The 19,524-nt window shown below is 33.0% G+C and overlaps 1 protein-coding gene across 1 annotated transcript; it reads left to right on the forward strand.

Moving 5' to 3' along the window:
* Positions 1–8,216: 8,216 nt before the first annotated feature.
* On the forward strand, positions 8,217–9,161 carry LOC122732528 (olfactory receptor 5F1-like). The gene has a single exon (XM_043972739.1). The coding sequence runs from the start codon at positions 8,217–8,219 to the stop codon at positions 9,159–9,161; it is 945 nt and encodes a 314-aa protein (XP_043828674.1).
* The last annotated feature ends 10,363 nt before the right edge of the window (positions 9,162–19,524 follow it).

Consider the following 19,524-nt stretch of genomic DNA (forward strand, 5'->3'; position numbering starts at 1 on the left):
TAAAGTCAGTACACAGAAACATGGAGATATCTATTTTAACATGTATTCATTAATATTAACCAAGGTAAGCTAAGAGCATTTTTTGATGGGTGGAGCTTAAAAATGGAGTATGTAGGGGCAGTTAGGTGGCACAGTGGATAGAGCACTGGCCCTGGAGTCAGGAGGACCTGAGTTCAAATCCGGCCTCAGACACTTAACACTTACTAGCTGTGTGTCCCTGGGCAAGTCACTTAACCCCAATTGCCTCACTTAAAAAAAAAGGAGTATGTAATATCAGCCAGTGAAAGTCACAACAGGGAAAACAATAAATGAAAAAAGTAGTAAATGAAAAATATTAAAACTAAAGTGAATGAAAAGGTTCTGTGGATCAAGGAACTTATGCCTCTAACATCAGTTAAAATCTCAGATAATATACCTGAAGAACATTCAAACTCTATGGCGAGTTCCCACTGTCACATATTTGATCTGGCTATATATTTAGGCAACAAGCAGTACTTTTTTTTGGGGGGGGGACAATGGGGGTTAAATGACTTGCCCAGGGTCACACAGCTAGTAAGTGTCAAGGGTCTGAGGTCGGATTTGAACTCAGGTACTCCTGAAGCCAGGGCTGGTGCTTTATCCACAAAGCAGTACTTTTTAATATAGAGTTGAGTTGAGGCTTTAATTTTAGGGCAGGGCAGAGGGATATGTAATGTTGTAACAGGTTTGAAATTGGATCTTTCACAGCAGGTATCACACAAAAATTTATTCCTTGTTTTATACAGCACAAAAAGACAGATAAGAGAATTCTCTAGCTGATTAAGTCAGAGGTTATTTTATGTCTTAAACTGATTGAGATACATCTGAATTCTTTGTATCCATAAAGGGGTGGAATTAAGAGACCAAGGACAAATGGGAAATGGTGATTTATCTCTTTCTCTTCTCCATTTTCACATAAAATAATCTGATTTAATTGCTTCCCTATCAATTGAATGACTATCTGAATAGTTTCATAAAGAGCATTCATATCCAAGATGAGTGTAATCACTCATCTGCAAATTATATATTTGTCATAGTAGACAAGACAAGACAAGACAACGATTTGCAGTTCAAAACTCTATATGACTTCAGAATGGAAAAATAATCCAGAGGTTTTTTTTTTAATTTATGGAATTAAATAAGTATTTCTTTAATGCAATATAAAAAACATTATTGTCCATGAAACTGCAAATGTACTATTCACACCTTGCTACTTGTTTCAAATATATAACAAAACCATCTTGCAAATTTCCCTTTTTTACCTCCCCTCACCCTAGAGATGGCCACTGTTGGTCAGTTCACAATTCCACCAACAATGAATTAGTATCCCAATTTTTCCATATCCCCTCGAACATTTTTCACTTTTTCCTTCTTCATTTTAGTGAATGTGGTAGATTTAAAATAATATCTAAATGTTGTTTTAAACTGTATTTATCTAATCAATAATTATTTGGAGCATTTTATATAACTATAAATTGTGTTGATTTCTTCATTGAAAAACTGCCTGTTCATATCCTTTGACCATTTATCAATTGGGAAATGTTTTATATTCTTGTAGATTTGATAAAGTTCTTTAAATATTTGAGATATGAAACTTAATCTGATATATTAACTTTAAAATTTTTCCCAGTATTCTGCTTTCCTTCTAATCTTGGCTATATTTGTTTTATTTGTACAAAACATGTTTAATTCAATTTAATCATATTTACCCATTTTATACCTATTTTTTCTCTATCACTTGTTTGTTTATTCATAATTTTTCACCTCCCAATAAGTCTGAAAAGTAATATGTTCTGATTTTCCTGCAAAATCTATCTAGATCATGTGTCGGTTTTGACCTTATATTGGCAAAATGTAAGAGGGTGGTCCATGCCCAGTTTCTGCCATACTGTATTTTTTTTCAGTTTTCCAGATAATTTTTAAATGTGTCAAGGCCTAGAAGTTAGAAAATAGTACTACAAGTTAACCATAAGGTAAATATTGCAGCAGGAGGGAAGTGAAGTCTAAGTAGGGTTGAGGAGCTGAGAGAATAGAGAAGTGTGGAGTTATTTGGTCAGAGTGTGAGAGAAAACTCAGAAGTGTGTGTGTGTGTGTGTGTGTGTGTGTGTGTGCGTGTGTGTGTGTGTGTGTGTGTGTGTGTGTGTGTGTGTGTGTGTGTGTGTGTGTGTGTGTGTGTAGAGAGAGAGAGAGAGAGAGAGAGAGAGAGAGAGGAGTTACTGAACGAAGAAAGGCATTTCAATGTTCTGGATCATAAATGGGTGATAGCGATACTGAGAATATCACTGCTTGTGGTAGGTCATACTTACCACAAGGCAGGAAATTCAAGGAATCTAGAAGTAATTTAGCTTTGGTGTAGTCACAGTGTTATCAACTCATCTCATCCTTTTGAAATTAACACCAGCTCATCTTAGCTCAGTTTTTACAGAAAACTATACACTGAGGAATGGTGGCATTTCAGACTTAATGGAATCTATAGCAATGATTGGATTTTATTAGCTGGGTAGTAAGTGTCTTTTTCAAGAGGAAGGAAAACCATTAGAAGCTGTGTATATCGTGTATCCCTTATATATATACTACTATATGTTTCGTTAAGAAAGTTGATGTTCCTGAAATGAGACAGTGTTGACTGTCACAAATCTCAATATATTCCAACCTGATACACTATTCCTCTGTGTAGCTCACATAAAGTGAAGTTATAAGTGAGAGAAGCTCAGGAAGTTATTTACTTGGGAAGCAAAGATATTTGAAGGAACATCTGGAGGAACACAATTATAAGCAAAATGTTTGAGATAAAGAAATGGGCAGTTAAACAGGTTCTGAACTCATTGATAAAAAAAAGACTTAATGACTAAGTTTAGGTGACTGATATTTGAATATAGAAAGGACAACATAGATATGGACTTACTTCCCTTACTTGTTAGATGTGTCCATCCTGATAGCTTAGCTTCTCAAGGAGAGTTACCCCAGACCCATGTCCTTTCACTTAGTTGGCATGCTTGTAATAGTCCCAACTTTTTTTGATATGTCCTAACCCCATAACAAACCTCTTTGGCAATTTGGACACTGTCAAAGTCAAGAGAAACTAGGTGGGACACTGGATGGAACATTTCTCTCTGAATAGGGAGGACTCATATTCATGAGTTCAAATTTGGCCTCAAACACTTCTTGTGTGAGCCTGGGCAATTCACTTAATCCTGTATGCCTCAGTTTTTCATCTATAAAATGAGGTGGAGAAGGAAAGAAAAGCACAAATGGGGAACCAAACATGAGTGAAATGACTGAACAACAACAACAAAAAGACAGCTTTCTCAGAGTAAGATTTTTAAAGGCATATAATTAAATGCAAACATTACAAGTGCAATCAAATATGTTATAAGAATTGATTGCTATTTGGGGACCCCATCTTGGCAAAAATTAGAAAGCCTCTGGCACACCCCAAACATCTCCCTCTGCCTAGCAGGGATGTGCTCAGAAAGCCCAAGCCCCAGCTCCCTCCACCAAGTGGGTGTAAGCAAGGAAACCCATGCCCCAGCCAGCCTTGGGCACTCCCCTTGGGGTGGCAATGAATTGGCTTGGGGTGTGTGGGTGGTAGGCCCCAGTTTCCTGTGAGAGAAGGGTTTTTTATTCTGGGGGTAGAGAAAAGGGAGGAGGAGACGAGGAGAGAGAGAGAGAGAGAGAGAGAGAGAGAGAGAGAGAGAGAGAGAGAGAGAGAGAGAGAGAGAGAGAGAGAGAGAGAGAGAGAGAGAGAGAGGAGTTCACAGTGGCAGGCAAGAGAGTTAAAAGCAATGCACAGGGGGATGCAAGAAAGTTAAACGCGAAGCAGCTGAGTCAGGTGGGCGAGTTTACAGGTTGTATTTCTGGCTTTTCTTTGGCCTTATTTCTAAATTTGTTCTCATTAATAAACCCTGGTATTTTTATTGTTTTATTGAAAAGAGGCTTTTTAATATCATTTACAAGTCTGGGAGAAACAGTTGGGGAGGGGGCAGTGTGGAAGAGAGGAGGCTCAGGATTTAGAGGTCCCAATATTGCAGCTAGCCTCCCAATTAATTCTTCTCACATTAAATTTGGCCCTTACAGATTTCTGGCCTGTACAGGGCTTAATGAACTTGGGGAATCTTTTAAACCCCTCTCCCCCCTTACAATTTTGAAATGCAGCTACTAAAATTTAAGAGGGCATGGACCCCAGCTAAGGAACCCCATGCTCTAGATAAAGGTTCTAGATGATTACCATAGGTTCTACTCAAATGAAATGTAGAAGCTGAGAACACAACCCTCCCCTCATTTCCATCTACAAAACAGAAATATTGATTTTTGGACATCAAGGTCCATATTCTCTGTCCTTCATTTTTTAATTAGGACACCACCATCCTTAGAATGTATTGTTCTTAATTTCACAGCTTTTTTTTTCTGTTAATGTCTAAGGAAATATTTAGACTAGATCATTATCTTATCTAACAATCTCAGTTATTCTAATAGCAGCTTTCAATGAAGATTTGCATTTCCAAGTTTATGCCCCAGGTGACTCATTAACAAACACATGTTTAAAATGTAGTTCTAGAGAAAATTTAGAGTAATCAGTTCTATAGAGATCACTGGTATAGGAAATCATTGTTTTGACAATGAGAGCATCAGTGAAGTCATAGGAGCAATAACAACAATAAAATTGTTGTTTTCTTTTTTATTTTCCTGGTAATGAGTCCCTTTGAACATTGTGAAACTGTACATTTCCCCTGGAGAAACCTAGAATCTTTGTTTTGCCCATTCCAACAATTATATTCTTATTTATGCATATCACTAGCTGGAGAAAAAAATCTTCAAAAAATTTTAAACTCACTTTTTTTGTCTTTTTTAAGAATTCACATAGAGGCATGAGAGAAAAGAAGTATATGAATTACAAATGGCTGAAATAAGGGAGAGATTCCCAGAAAGAACATTTTCTTTACAGAATATTAAAATAAGTAATCTACTAGATTTGGGGATTTATTCTTGTAATGAATCTTATATATTCAAACCGAATGCAAAAGCAAATTTTTTCTGCTTATGGTTTTCCAGTGGTGAAAGGATTTTTTCTTCAAAGTCACTGATATTTCCATTCCTGCATTGTGACACACTGCATCCCATCCAATTATTTGGCAAGAAACTACTTTTCTTGTCTTTTCATGAACTATCTAAAGAGGCCTAACTTAAATTAGGGACAAAACCTTAATAGTCAAGCCATTAAAATGGCATAATTTTAAGAATACTTTCTAATGATCAGATTAAAAATGGATAAATTTCTTAAACAGCACATATCAATGGATGGAGTTTTTCAATTAGATAGTGACTCGTAAAATAGGTTGTTAAGGAGATTTAGGCTGAAATCTGCCTCTTATATATACAAATATATATATATACAAATATATATATATAAATATAAATATATATATATAAATATATATATATATAATATGTATAAACATAGAGACTTGGTTTGAACATATAGAAATATATACTCATGTTTATATGTATATATAATATTTATCACAAAGTAGTATATAAATATATCAACATAAATGTATATAAAATTTGCATGTTATACTTACCCCAATAAAAATGGAATCATCATAATAAAATTTATCCATAATGTCTGTGGCTTTATATATTGTTTATATATGTTTAACTAGTTTGTTAATTTTCCTGATGTGTAATGCTATTGATATATAATGTTATTGTATTTTAAAATACAATGTAACAAAATAATTTAAATAATATTTTAATAAATGTATGGGGAAAACATCTTTAGTTTTTCTTTAAAATAATGGGGGAACAGTTATGATGACATAAACTTTAGAATCCAGTATATCTATTCAATGCCCTAAGGAATGTTCACTAGTGTGTTTTTTTTTTTTATATTTCATGGTTTACATCTGAATATGCTGACTATTCACCTGATACCCTTCACACTTCCTAACTGTATCTTATAACTCATTTTCAATTCACATATACCTTTGAATTTTGTTTTTGTTTTTGTTTTTGTGAATTGGGGTTAAGTGACTTGCCCAGGGTCACACATCTAGTGTTAAGTGTGTGAGACCAGATTTTAACTCAGATCCTCCTGACTCCAGGGCCAGTGCTCTATCTACTACACCACCTAGCTGTCCCTACCTTTGAATTTTTATACCATATTTGCTAATCGTGCTTATCATTTTCTTTTCTTTCTTTCTTTTGTTCTTTTTTTTTTTTTGGCTTGTTAGGTCACCTTAAGTTGTGATTCTTCTGAGGTCATGAAGTTCTATAATTTAAATATTTTAAAATATGATATCTTTTCATATTCCCAATTTAATCATATTCTAGTGGAATGATTCCCCAAAGGAAAACTCCCAAATAATTTTCTGACAATATTTCAACTAGAGAGGGAAGGCAAAATACATCTATATATTCTCCCAAAAGATTTATTAGCACTGGGAATTAATCTCCTATAAAAAGAAAAAAAAGAATCTATAGTTGAAGGAAATTTAATGAAAACTAACTATGAGCAGCTAGAGAGAAGACCGAGACTCCATAAAGTTCTTCAATTGATCAAGCCCTATTTCCACATGGGACAGAGATTTTAAAAATTATCTATTTGAATTATTGGGAATATATCATTTGTATCATGAGGTCCTATACATTTGGTATGTGTTTTTTTTCTTACATATCTTAAATTGAGTTTTTGAAAGGTAAAAGTGTACAGTTGAAAAAGCAGTAACAATTTCTTGGAAAAAAATTAAAAATTAGCTTCTTATTCACAGAGGGCCTCCTCACAAAAATTAGTTGATGAAGATAGCATTCCTTTCATTTTAGAGGTCAAATGATTGAGGATTTGAGAGAAAAAGTGGGTTGTATACAATCACCAGGTTTGTAATGATCAGATCTGGATGTCTAACTTAGACCTTCCTTCTAATAATTTCAAATTAATTAAATATTTATTAATTCTCTGATTTTTATTCATCCCAGGCACATGCCTCCATGGGCAGTAGCATCAGGCAAGGTGAGAGCAGATTTCAATCATTGAGCAAGTTTCATGCCTTGTGTATGACCCATTGAGCCAAAGTTAGTGCTGTAGCAGTGTTATTTTTCAGTAGTTTCAGCCATGTCTAACAGCTCTTGAACCCACTGGGGGTTTTCTGTACACAAATACTAGAGTGGTTTGCTATTTTCTTCTCTAGCTCATTTTATAGATGAGGAAACTGAGGCAAACAGGGTTATGTGATTTGCATAGGCTCACACAGCTAGTAAGTGTGTGAGACAGATTTGAACTTAAGAAGATCAGTCTTCCCAATTCCAAGTCCAGTTCTCTATCCATTGTGTCACCTAATTGCCCCATCACACAAGAAGTGCTCAATAAATGCTTGTTTTTTGAGTAATATAATGATTCATAGAAGTTATTATTTTCTTGAAATTTTCTTTAATTTAGAGGACTCTGATAACTCTAAATTGCAGCAAGCAGATTTTACAATTACAGAGTCAGTTTGTAATCTGTAATGTCTTTAAAAGCAACCATTCCAATCTCTTGAGGAAAAATAATGAAACAGTGTCCCAGAGTGATTGTGACTTATACTAGAGTGCACAGGCTACATGAACATTTAAAATTATGCTCTCTGAACCTAAATTAAGTGATTTTTAAACTGAAGCAAATTTATCATCAATCTGAAATTTCTTGCCATGTTTTCCCTAAGCCTTTATTTTGCAAATATCACTTTTTGTGGTATATTTATTTGAATAATTTCACTTTAAATTACTATTTCAAATGATAGGGTCCTGCAGATAGCTCATTTTTTTTTTTTTTTTTTTTTGCTGGGCAATGGGGGTTAAGTGACTTTCCCAGGGTCACACAGCTAGTAAGTGTCAAGTGTCTGAGGCCGGATTTGAACTCAGGTACTCCTGAATCCAGGGCCGGTGCTTTATCCACTGCGCCACCTAGCCACCCCCCAGATAGCTCATATTTAATAAAGTAATAAAAAATAAGTCAACCCTTCGATAAACACATACTTCATGACTTGTTGAAATTAAGGCAAAACACAGACACTTCTTAATTTGAATTTATGATAGTAGTTCCTTGACACTGTCAGATCCTCAAACTTCCTCTTTAATTAAATCATCCCTCACCCCACTTCCTGTATTACTTTTTTTTAATCCTAGGATTCTCCAGTGTGTGACCTTGCTGATATTTGGAATAAATGTCTGGGGAAAACCATACTACAGTCACCGAATTTATCTTGCTAGGGTTAACAGACTCACCTGAATTGCAAGTTCTGCTTTTTGTATTATTTTTGGTGATTTACAGTCTCACAATGATGGGGAATGCAGGGATGATTGCATTAATCATGATAGATTCTCAACTCCACACACCTATGTATTTTTTTCTGACCAACTTGTCCTTGACTGATATTTTTTATTCTTCAACTATCACTCCAAAAATGCTAATTGACCTATTGTCTGAAAGGAAAAGCATCTCTTTTACTGGCTGCTTTCTCCAGATGTATGTCTTTATTGCTTTATCAACCACTGAGTGCCTTCTTTTTGGACTGATGGCCTATGACCGTTATGTGGCCATATGCAATCCACTGCTTTACTCAGTTATCATGTCAAGGACAGTCTGCCTGAAGATGGCCATGGGGGCCTTCACAGCAGGATTCCTGAACTCAATTATCCATACCACTTACATAAGTAGCTTATCCTTCTGTGGCTCCAATGTCATCCATCACTTTTTCTGTGACAGTCCCCCAATTCTCAAACTCTCTTGTTCTGATACTCAAATGAACGAAACTATCATTTTCATCTGTGCTGGAATAAACATGTTAGGGACATTTCTGGTCATCCTTACCTCTTATATCTATATTCTCTTTTCTATTCTACGCTTGCATTCAGTTGAAGGGAGACACAAAGCATTCTCAACTTGTGCTTCTCATATTACAGCCATTGTTATATTTTATGGCACTGTGATTGTTACTTATTTGTGTCCAAGTTCAAGCTACTCTCCAACTCAAGGAAAAGTGATATCTGTCTTTTATACAGTGGTTATCCCAATGTTGAACCCTTTAATCTACAGCTTGAGAAACGAAGAAGTGAAGAGAGCTTTAAAGAATGCTATCACTAGAAAAAGGATCCCAACATTTATGTGATTTATTACATAGAATGATAAGTAAGTTAATTATCTGGCTATGTGAAAAACTCTATTTTATCCTATATTTACTGAAATTAACTTATATAGGCTGAGGTTTATTTATTTATCATTGTTGTTGTTTTTTTTTCTTTGTTTGTTTTTCCTTTCCTTAAAAGAAAAAAGTTCTAATTTCAGTAATTCCTGAGAATCCCATGGCAATGAAAGCCACAGAAATTAAATCAATAAATAGAAAAACAAAGAACTTAAAATATGAAAAAGAATAAAACTAAATGAAAAGGTACATGTTTGGGTGGGGAGACATGCTTCTATTATTGGGGGAAATCCCATATTAACCCTGAAAATGTTCAAACTTTATGGAGAGCTTTTAGAATCCTGCGTTTGATCTGGTTAGATACACTGGATGACAGCAGAACTTTTAAATATAGAATCAAGAGTTGTTATTTTGTTTTGTTTTGTTTTCCTTTGATTTTGTAGTTGACATGTTATAAGAAGACAGTAATTGGATATTTCACAGCAGGTATAACCCAATGTATGATAACTCAAATTTAATTCAGAACAAAATATAGAGAAGGGAGGTTCAGTAGAGTTTCCTATATGTCTTAAACTGATTGGGCTGTTTCTGAATTTTATCTTTCCATAAATAGTTTTGCTTCATCAGTGCTAAATAAGAAAGGGTAGTTTTTCAGTGACTTTTCTCCATTTTTAAAGAAATTAATCTATAAGCTTCCTTATCATTTACATGATCATGTGTGTGTGTGTGTATATATATATATATTCATATATATATGAAATTAGCACTCATATCCAAGAAGATAACAATCATTTATATGAAAATTATGTATTGCAAAAGTGAGAGAGCATTTGCCAAAATACACAATATCATGCAACTTGTTTCAGTTAGGGAGGCTCTATAGAGCTCTAGAATTGACAACAACAACAACAAAACATGTTTTGTTGACATATACTTTTTCTTTTTAGTGAGGCAATTGGGGTTAAGTGACTTAACCAGGGTCACACAGCTATTAACAGTGTTAAGTGTCTGAGGCCGGATTTGAACTCAGGTACTCCTGATTCCAGGACCAGTGCTCTATCCACTGTGTCACCTAGCTGCCCCTGACATATACTTTCAAATCTCAAGAATTATAAATATAAATAAAATTATTTCAAGGAATAGACCAAAAATAAAACGTTTCAAATTCAAACAATATTAGACTAGATTAAAGCAATGAAAGATCAAAATGAGACAGATATATTCACAAATCTTAAAAAATCACAAATGAAGCAAATATACTTGCATATGTACATATATTGAAATAATTTAATTTAATTTAATTTAAACTCTTCTTGCTGTGAAAGATTTTTACCAATAAAATTAAGTAAAATATCAAGAGAAACAGGAGAGGAAGAGTTCCAAAATGGTTAAATGCAAGTTATTTAAGAAAAATAGTACATAATGTTTTTACTTTTTATTATTTCTAATCAATATTTAATATGTGAAAATAAATTTAGTTTTTTGTTCATCTGTAAGATTTATCTGCATAGTCTTCTTGTCTAAACAAATGAACCACATCAAAAATTCCTTGGACATTTTAAATTAGATTGCACTCAAAATGTCCAAAACAAAATTTATTACTTTGTTCCCCAATCCACCTTCCTTCCAAACTTATGTTTGCTAATGACAACATCATCCTTTCAGCATATCAAGTTCATGATTTTGTCATTATCCTATATCAGTTGTCAGAGATGACCATTTTTAACTTCATCATATAATATTTACCAAAGCATCTTTCCATTATTATTTTGATAGAGTCTCTTAGCTCTGAACCCTTTTCTCCATTCAAATAGTTACGACCCTAGTTCATGCTGAAATATTCTCTTATATAGACTATTGGAAGAAGTTTCCAATTGATTTCATGAATTATCCCTTTCCAATCTGGACTATTCTTTACATTCACACCAATTTCTCTTCAACACAGGCTTGGTCATGCCACTTCTGTATTTTACATAATCCAATGTGTTTGACTTCCACTATGATAAAATAGAAATTGCTATATTTAACTTTTATAATTCAATATTTTTCTACAATTGCATGTAAACATTTCATATTTCTTTTATAAAGTATGAGTTCCCTATCCTAACCCGAGATGGCAAGTAATTTGATTTGTCATACATGTGCTTTCCTGCTGTTCTGTCTTACTGATGTTATGAAAGGAAACAGACAAAATAAACAAAGACAATTAATAAAGTAAAAAAAATGTATGCTTCAGGCTACATTCAGATTTTATCACTTCTTTCCCTGGAGATGGATAACATTTTAATCATAAGTCCCTCAATTGTCTTGGATTGCTGTATTGTTGAGAACAGATAAGCCATTCATTGTTCATCATCACAGAATATTACTGTTATTCTATACATTATTCTCTTGATTCAATGCATTTTGCTTTGAAACATTTAATATGTTTTTAGTTTGTTTTTGTTTTTGTTTTTTTCTGAGAGCATCAGCTCATCATTTCTTATTTTGTGGTAATATTCAATCACAATCATTCACAAAGGTTTAACCATTCCCCAAGTGATGGACATTTTCCCAATGTCCAATACTTTGTTACCATTAAAAGGCCTGATATAAATATTTTTGCATATATAGCTCCTTTTTTCAAATCTCTTTTAGATACAAATATAGTTGTGGCATTGAGTATTTAAAGGGTATGCATGGTTTTATAGCCCTCTGGGCTTAGTTACAAATTGCTCTCCAGAAAGGTTGAGTCAGTATACCACTTCACCAATAATGCATTATTGTCCCAATTATACTATATTCCCATCAACATTTGTCATTTTCCTTTTCTGTCATGTTATGCAGTCTGATAGGTATGCAATAGTAGCTCATAATTGTTTTAATTTATATTTCTCTAATCAATAGCAATTTAGAACATTTTTTTCACATTACACTAGATAGTTTTGATTACTCCATCTGAAAATAGACTGTTCATATACTTTGACCATTTATCAATTGAGAATGGCTCTTACGTATATGAATTTGACTCTTAAAAATATTGTTTAGTAATGAGGTCTCTATCAGAGAAACTTCCTATAATTTCTTTCACTGTTATGATTGCTATGTATTTTCCTTTATCCTACTTCCCCGTGTTTATCCTACTCTCTAATCCTATTCACCCTGTCTATCCTTAGAACTCTTTTATTTCTAACTTTTACCTCCCTCAGTTCTCTGTCTCTTCTATCAGTTGCCCCATTCTATTATCCCTTTCTCCCCAGATTTCTTGTAAGATAAGATAGCTGTCTATACCCAACTGAGTGTGTATGTTATTCCCTCTTTAAGCCAATTCTGATGAGAGACAGTTTCATGTGGTTCCCCTTACCTCCCTCATCTTCCCCTTCATTATAAAAACTCTTTAGCACATCTTTTTTGTCAGATGCTTTACTCCATTTTCCCTCACATTTTCCATTTCTCCCAGAACATTTATCTTTTTCAGCCATTAATTTTATTTTGTTAGCTAATCAACCCATCATATTCACCTATGTTTTCTGCCTATGTATACTCCCTCTAACCGTCCTAATAATGTCAAGGTTTATAGGAGTTATAAGCATTATTTTCTTATGTAAGAATGTAAAAATTGTAACCTTATTGAATCCCTTATTATTCCTCTAAGCCTTTCATTTTTCATCATCCATACATATAATGGAAGTTTTCTTTATATAAAATTGGTAAATCCCCATTCTTCTTTAATTTGCTGCTCAGACACTATGTAATTGATGATGCCTTTCCAGATCCCCCTAGTGGCTAGTACCCTCTCTCCAATCTATGATATATATATGGATCTATGGTCTTTATATGTTTACTGTTTATGAATATATGAATATATATAGACTTTATAATGCAAATATTAATGTATACAAGTATGTTCACACATGTGTATGCATTATTTGTCTTTCTCATTAGAATTTAAGCACCTTTTGACTTTCAATTTAGTTTTGTGGTATAGTTTTAGGTATTTTATAAATAAATTATGATTTAATTTTTTCAATACAATAGAAATAATCAAATTAGAGGATAATTTTTGAGGATGATTTTTAAATGCATGATCAAGAATATAAGGAGATAAAAGCTTTCAAAGATATTAAAGCTTATTGAGAAACGTTATTTTTCAGAGCTGCAAAAAAATGATATTAAAACAGATGGAAATCAAGCTAGCAATCACAGATGCAAAACTATTCAATCTATCATCATCATATTCTTCATCATAAAAATTTATAAAAACTGATCATATCCTTTGTCGTGGTAACTTTATTGTGCATAACGTATACTGTAAATGTAATAAAAACAGAGCTGACTGGTCAATATTTTATGTAATTTTTTAAAAATAAAGAAAAATATTAATAGCGAGTAATACACAGTGTTCAAAATAGTAGAATGGAAAAAGAACTTCCTAAAATACTTGCCTAGTTATATTAAAATATATTAGAAACAAATTATGAATAAGTATGAGAAATATAAAGAAATATGGTTTGTCCTCAATGAATTAATAAAAACAGAAACATGAAAGAATGATGTGTGCACTAATTATTATCTTCAGAAGTGGAATATGTTAGACTATAGGATTAAAAAGAGCCCTGATGCATTTTTTAAATTGAGTGTTAAAGGGTGGTAGGGAAGGAGGGAGGAAAAAATGTGGAGCACAAAGTATTAAAATTGATTTTAAAATTTGTTTTTTCAAGTAATTTGGAAAAAATAAAATTCTGAAAAAAATGTACGAGTGTTAAGATGTGTGTTCATATTTGTCTTGTGTGATGAAGCAAATAAATTTAAATATACCAAATCACAAGGAAAGTTGGGTTGTTTATATTGAATTTCAAAGTACTTATTAAATGTTTTTAAAATGTTCAATGTATATCAATTGATAAAAGTAATTTTAACCCACAATTCAGTTCCTTTCTCACTTATTTCACTGTTCTGAAATAAATTAAATAAGTTTTATATTATTAATCATGTTCAAAAATTATTGTGAACTCAAAAAATATCATCAGTTATTAACCTTAACTTACACAAAGAAAAAAAAAATCTTCTATTAATCCAAAATCATTATTTCTTCAACTTGTTTTATTTTTGTTTTATACATTTCCAATTCTGCCACGCTTGGTTGTGTCTATTTCTGTTCTTTCTCTTCTTTTTTCTGTTTAATGTTATTAATTCCTTGATACTTTGTTCAAATTTTCTTTCCTTTTTCATTTTAATATCACTATTTCTATTCTCTGTTTCACCCAATTATTTATACTCTTCCCTCCAAAAAGTCCTTTAAGAACAAATGATAATATGAATGCACAAAATGAATATTTTTCCTTTACTGAAATTTAATTTATTTTAAAACTCTGATCCACCTGCTCTCTACTTTGAATTCTTAATTCTGAAGAAGTCCTCAGCTCAAGATGAATGAAAAATGTTTCTTATTATGTGATTCTCACCTGAGAATCATCACTGTATTCTACAGTACAGGGATCTAAACCCATGTGAGACTTCATTAAAGTCTACTTTGAATCATGGCAAAGCAGATGCTATATTCTATTCAATGGTAAAGCCACTCGTAAGCACTTCAGTGTTGAATGGTGCATGGCAGGGTTAGGGAATTTATATGATGGACTAATATTGCATAATAAGGAATGATGAATATGAGAAATTAAAAGAAACTTGGAAGGCTTTACATTTATCCATTATATAGCAATATAAGAACAACTGAAATAGTATAAACAATAAACACAACATTGGGAATGAAAGGGGAAAAAAAAACCTTCCAAAATGAATTTGAATTGTACTTAATAGGAAAATTAATGATGGTCCTGGAAAAGCAATAATAAAACATTACTTCTACCTCTTCTGTACACCATCAGAAATGCCTTCTGGACTATGAAAACGGCAACCCATCTACAGAGAAAGAAGTGATAGTATCTGAAATAGATGGAAACACATTTTTTTTCTTTTTTTTTTCTTTTTTGGTGAGGCAATTGGGGGTGGGTGGCTTGCCCGGGATCATGTGGCTGGTGGGTGTTGGGTGTGTGGGGCCGGATTTGGGCTCGGGTGCTCCTGGTTCCAGAGCCGGTGCTCTGTCTGCTGCACCACCTAGCTGCCCCTGGAAACACATTTTAAAAAAAAAATGTTTTTTCTCTTCGACAATTCCTTAGTCTGAAGTTTTGGGAGTTTTTTGACTGTTTTTTTCTCACAACCTAGCTAATGTGGGAATGTTTTCCATGACTACTCATGTATAATTTATTTTAAAATGCTTGGGTTCTAGTGGGTGGGGGTGGGAATAGAGGAGGAAGAGAAGTTGGAACAATTTTTTTTTAAATTGGTGTTAAAATAAATTTGTTTTTACATATAAAAAAAAAGAAATGCCTTCTGTACAAGATTGCTTTTTCCTTTAATTGTGTTTTTCTTCATCACAAAATTAGCCTCAATCTGTAGGATAAACAAGGAAATGATTATCATGTAAATTTAAGAATAATCAATAAAACATAAAAAATAAGCAAACTGGTTGGTCACCTGGGAATTATGTACATTTTAGAAAAGAACACTTCAGTGTTTGAGAAAGTTCAATAAGACAAGGCATAGCAGTTGGACATAATGATTGGACTAAAGATAGATATCAAGTCTCTAAAGATCCTTAGCTTGACAATGTCACCTACAATTATGTATTATTTTCACTAGGACCCATAGAAACTTGTATAGTTGGGACTATGAAGATTAACATTGTAGAGCGACCTGATGCACTGTATTGGGGGAATCTAAATGATAATTTGAATCATACAACTTTCATTTGCAAAATATGATACTATAGTGTATGCTATGTCCAACTGTATAGGTATTGAGCAAAATAGATTATTCATATATTTCCTTCATCTGTTTGAGCTAAGACTGACCTAAAAAAGTCTTGGGCATCAGCAAGAAGATAGATACTTTGTTTAAGTTGAGTGTGCACACTCAATGGGCATCACTAGTATGTAATTGTTGATTCACACTAAATTCAGTGTAAACAAAATACAATCCTGCAATCAGTGAACTGGGGCTCAGCACCTAGACACCCAGATGATCTCTAAACAGGCATTACATGCCTGGGATTGTTCAAAGCTCCTTGTATGTCTTAAGGGAGAAAAGAATGATGAAAACAGGTGCTGATATCAAGGAGTTCACATTCTATTAGAGGAGTCAACATGTAATATATATATGCTTAAAATAAGGAGAGTAGATGAAAGATAATTTTGTAGGGGAAGACAGTAGAAGCTGGGAAGAAGGGTAGGAGTAGGAGAAACCTGCTGCAGACAGTAGTATTTTATTTGATTCTTGATTGAAAGCAGGGGAAACTAAGAGAGAAGAAAGAACACTCTAGTTATCTCAAACAGCCAGTGCAAAGACATGGAGGTTGAAAATAGAGTGTTATTTTCCAGAAATAGTATTTAGGCAAGTGTACCCATTTTGTAGAGTTGATGGATGGGAGAAAATAATAAGAAATTTTTAAAAATCATGAGAGAATAACATTATAAAAACTATTATATGCCAAACAGGTATTTCTGTTTGATCATAAAAATATAGAGATGGACCCATTTCTTTCCACTTGGACAAGTAGTGGAGGGAACAATTAATTTTTTAAAACCCTCTAATTCCTCTTTCAGATAGTTCCAATTATTAGGAATTGTCCATCAAATCAACATTGCATTTGGAATCAGAGGATGTGGCTTCATCCTCCAGTTCTGTTCAATTTTCTGTGACTTTAGCAGTCACTTTGTAACTCTCAGTCTCTTTATACAACTGGAAAATGAAAAGATTAAAAGAGATTATCTCTAATATTCTTTTCATGCTTATATTTAAGTTCCGGTGATTTGCGGACAAAAATTCTCCCATGCATATAGGAAAAAATATTATTTATTTATTTTTTCAAATTTTCCGAGTTCCTTTCTCAGGACCCTACTGCACCAACTTTGTCAATTCCTTAAATTATTAAAGAGAGCCTTTATTACCTGCTCACCAAACCTTCTCTTTTATGGTTTAAACATGTTTTGTTCTTTCAACCTATCCTCATTTGACATAATATCAAGTCCCTTCCTCATCCTAGTTGCTCCCTCCTGGATGTTTGCCAGCTAGTGAATGATGTTCCTAAATGCTCACATGGCAAGATCACAAAATTCCAAATTATATTATTTTTAAAATAGTGTAGGAATCTAAACACTGTAGCCCTGGGAATCCTGCTTTGAATACTTCAGCCTATGATTGCTTATTGATTTATATTGAATTTTAGTTCAGAAATAATATTTAGTTCAAAAAATAAATTTCTCCATCCTCTGCATATTTTGCTTGCAAAGGTCATTTTGAGTATGTCTACAAATTTATTTTTTCACTATTAAATTTAATTTTAATAAATTGTATCTAATGTTAGAAACTGTAGATTTCTTCTTATATCCTGTTCTTATCATCTAATGGTATCTATACATCCTACTTTTGTGTTAATGACAAATTTAATTAGCTTATCATTTATGTGTGTTTTTTAAATCATCTGATAAATTGTTACATAGCTTCAAATCAAACTATCCCTAAGGCATTCCACCAAAAGGAAAGAATGTATACATTCCTCTAAAATCCTTTCACATTCTCTTATTTCAAAGTGTTTTGGTAGAATGCTTCCTCTAAGGTAAACTCCCAAAGAACTTTCTGAATAATTCCGTTAATGATGAAAAGCAAAAAAAAAAAATCTATTTTTCTCCCAGAAGTTTTAATAGCAGTGGGAATTAAACTACTATAAAGAGAAAACAGAATCTACATTTGAAGGAGCTGAGGAAAGCTAACAATGAGCAGCTGGAGAGAAAAGAAAGACTCTATATGTTGTGTAACTGATCAAGTACTCTGTCTTAATCAGCATGGAGGTTGGTTATATTACCTATTTGCACTTATTGTGAAGACATCATTTTCATTATAAGGTCCTCTAGTTATGGTATGTATTTTTTCTTCTATATCTTGAACTGAATTTTCAAAATTTGAAACAGTACAATTCCTGGCAGTAGAACCAATTACTTTTAAAACATAAGACAATAGTTTATTATTCCCAGAGTTCCTCCTCAAAAAAGTAGTTAGTGGAGGCATCATTTCTATCATTTTAGAGTTCAAGTAATTGAGGCTTTGAGAGAACAAATGGGTTGTACACAATCCTAAAACTGATAATGGCAAGATCTAGAGGTCAAACCCACTCCTTTCTACAAATAATTTCAAATTAATTCAACATTTATTAATTTTATTTGCTTTTTTACAATCCCTCACAAATTCATGATTTCAGGGATTGTAGTATCAGGAATGGTAGAAACTCAATGCAAAGCCAAGACAAGTGTTTTTCAAGTCTTGTGTATGTCCCATTGAGCCAAAGTTAGTGTTTATCACATGGCGGTGTTGTTGTCATTCAATAGTTTCAGTCACATCTAACATTTTGTGAACCCACTTGGGGCTTTCTTTGTAAATATATTAGAGTACGTTGCTATTTCCCTTTCTAGGCATTTTTTTAATGAGAAATCTCAGGCAAACACAGTTAACTGACTGGACCAGGGTCATAGAATAAGTTAGTTTTTCTTGATTCCAGGTCCAGTGCTCTATCCTCTGTGCCACCAGCTGCCGTGCCATATAATAAGTGGTCAATAAATGTTCATTGATTTGTTGATGTGAGAAGTAATTCTTTTCCTAAAAGATTCTACACAAACATCATTTCTTTAATTAAGGTAACCCTGACCATTCTAACTTCTATCAAGCAGATTACAGGATCATAGATTTAATGTGGGAATGTGTCTTTAAAAACATCCTGTCCAACCTCCCAGGAAAAACAATGATGAAAGTAGATGAAAAAGACTGTGATTTAGCCTATGCTATAGATATTATATGATGATTTAAAACTATACTCTCTAGACTTAATAAAAGTGATTTTCCTACTACAAGTTTTTTGATCATTCTCAAGTTTCTCACCATATTGTGCTTATGCTTTTCTTTTGCTGGTATCTCTCTTTTTATTTGACATTTATTTGAGTAATTGACCTTTGAATTAGTACAATATAAAATGAAGTATTGAAGATAGGTGATGTTTAATAAAGGTAAATTACAACAAAAACAATAAGCCCACCATTTTTGAAACACATGACTTATTAATTATTAAGGTTAAGGAAAGATAATACTGTTCTTAATCTGAATTTATACCAGAAGCTTTTTGTAACTATCAAATCCTCAAACTTATTCTTCATTTAATTCATCCCTCCCCTCACTGTATTGTTTCATTATATTTTTTATTCTAGGATTTTTCAGTTTCTGACTATACTGATAATTGGAAAAA

This window comes from Dromiciops gliroides, chromosome 6, assembly GCF_019393635.1.
Source record: "Dromiciops gliroides isolate mDroGli1 chromosome 6, mDroGli1.pri, whole genome shotgun sequence".
In the NCBI taxonomy this organism is placed as follows: Eukaryota; Metazoa; Chordata; class Mammalia; order Microbiotheria; family Microbiotheriidae; genus Dromiciops; species Dromiciops gliroides.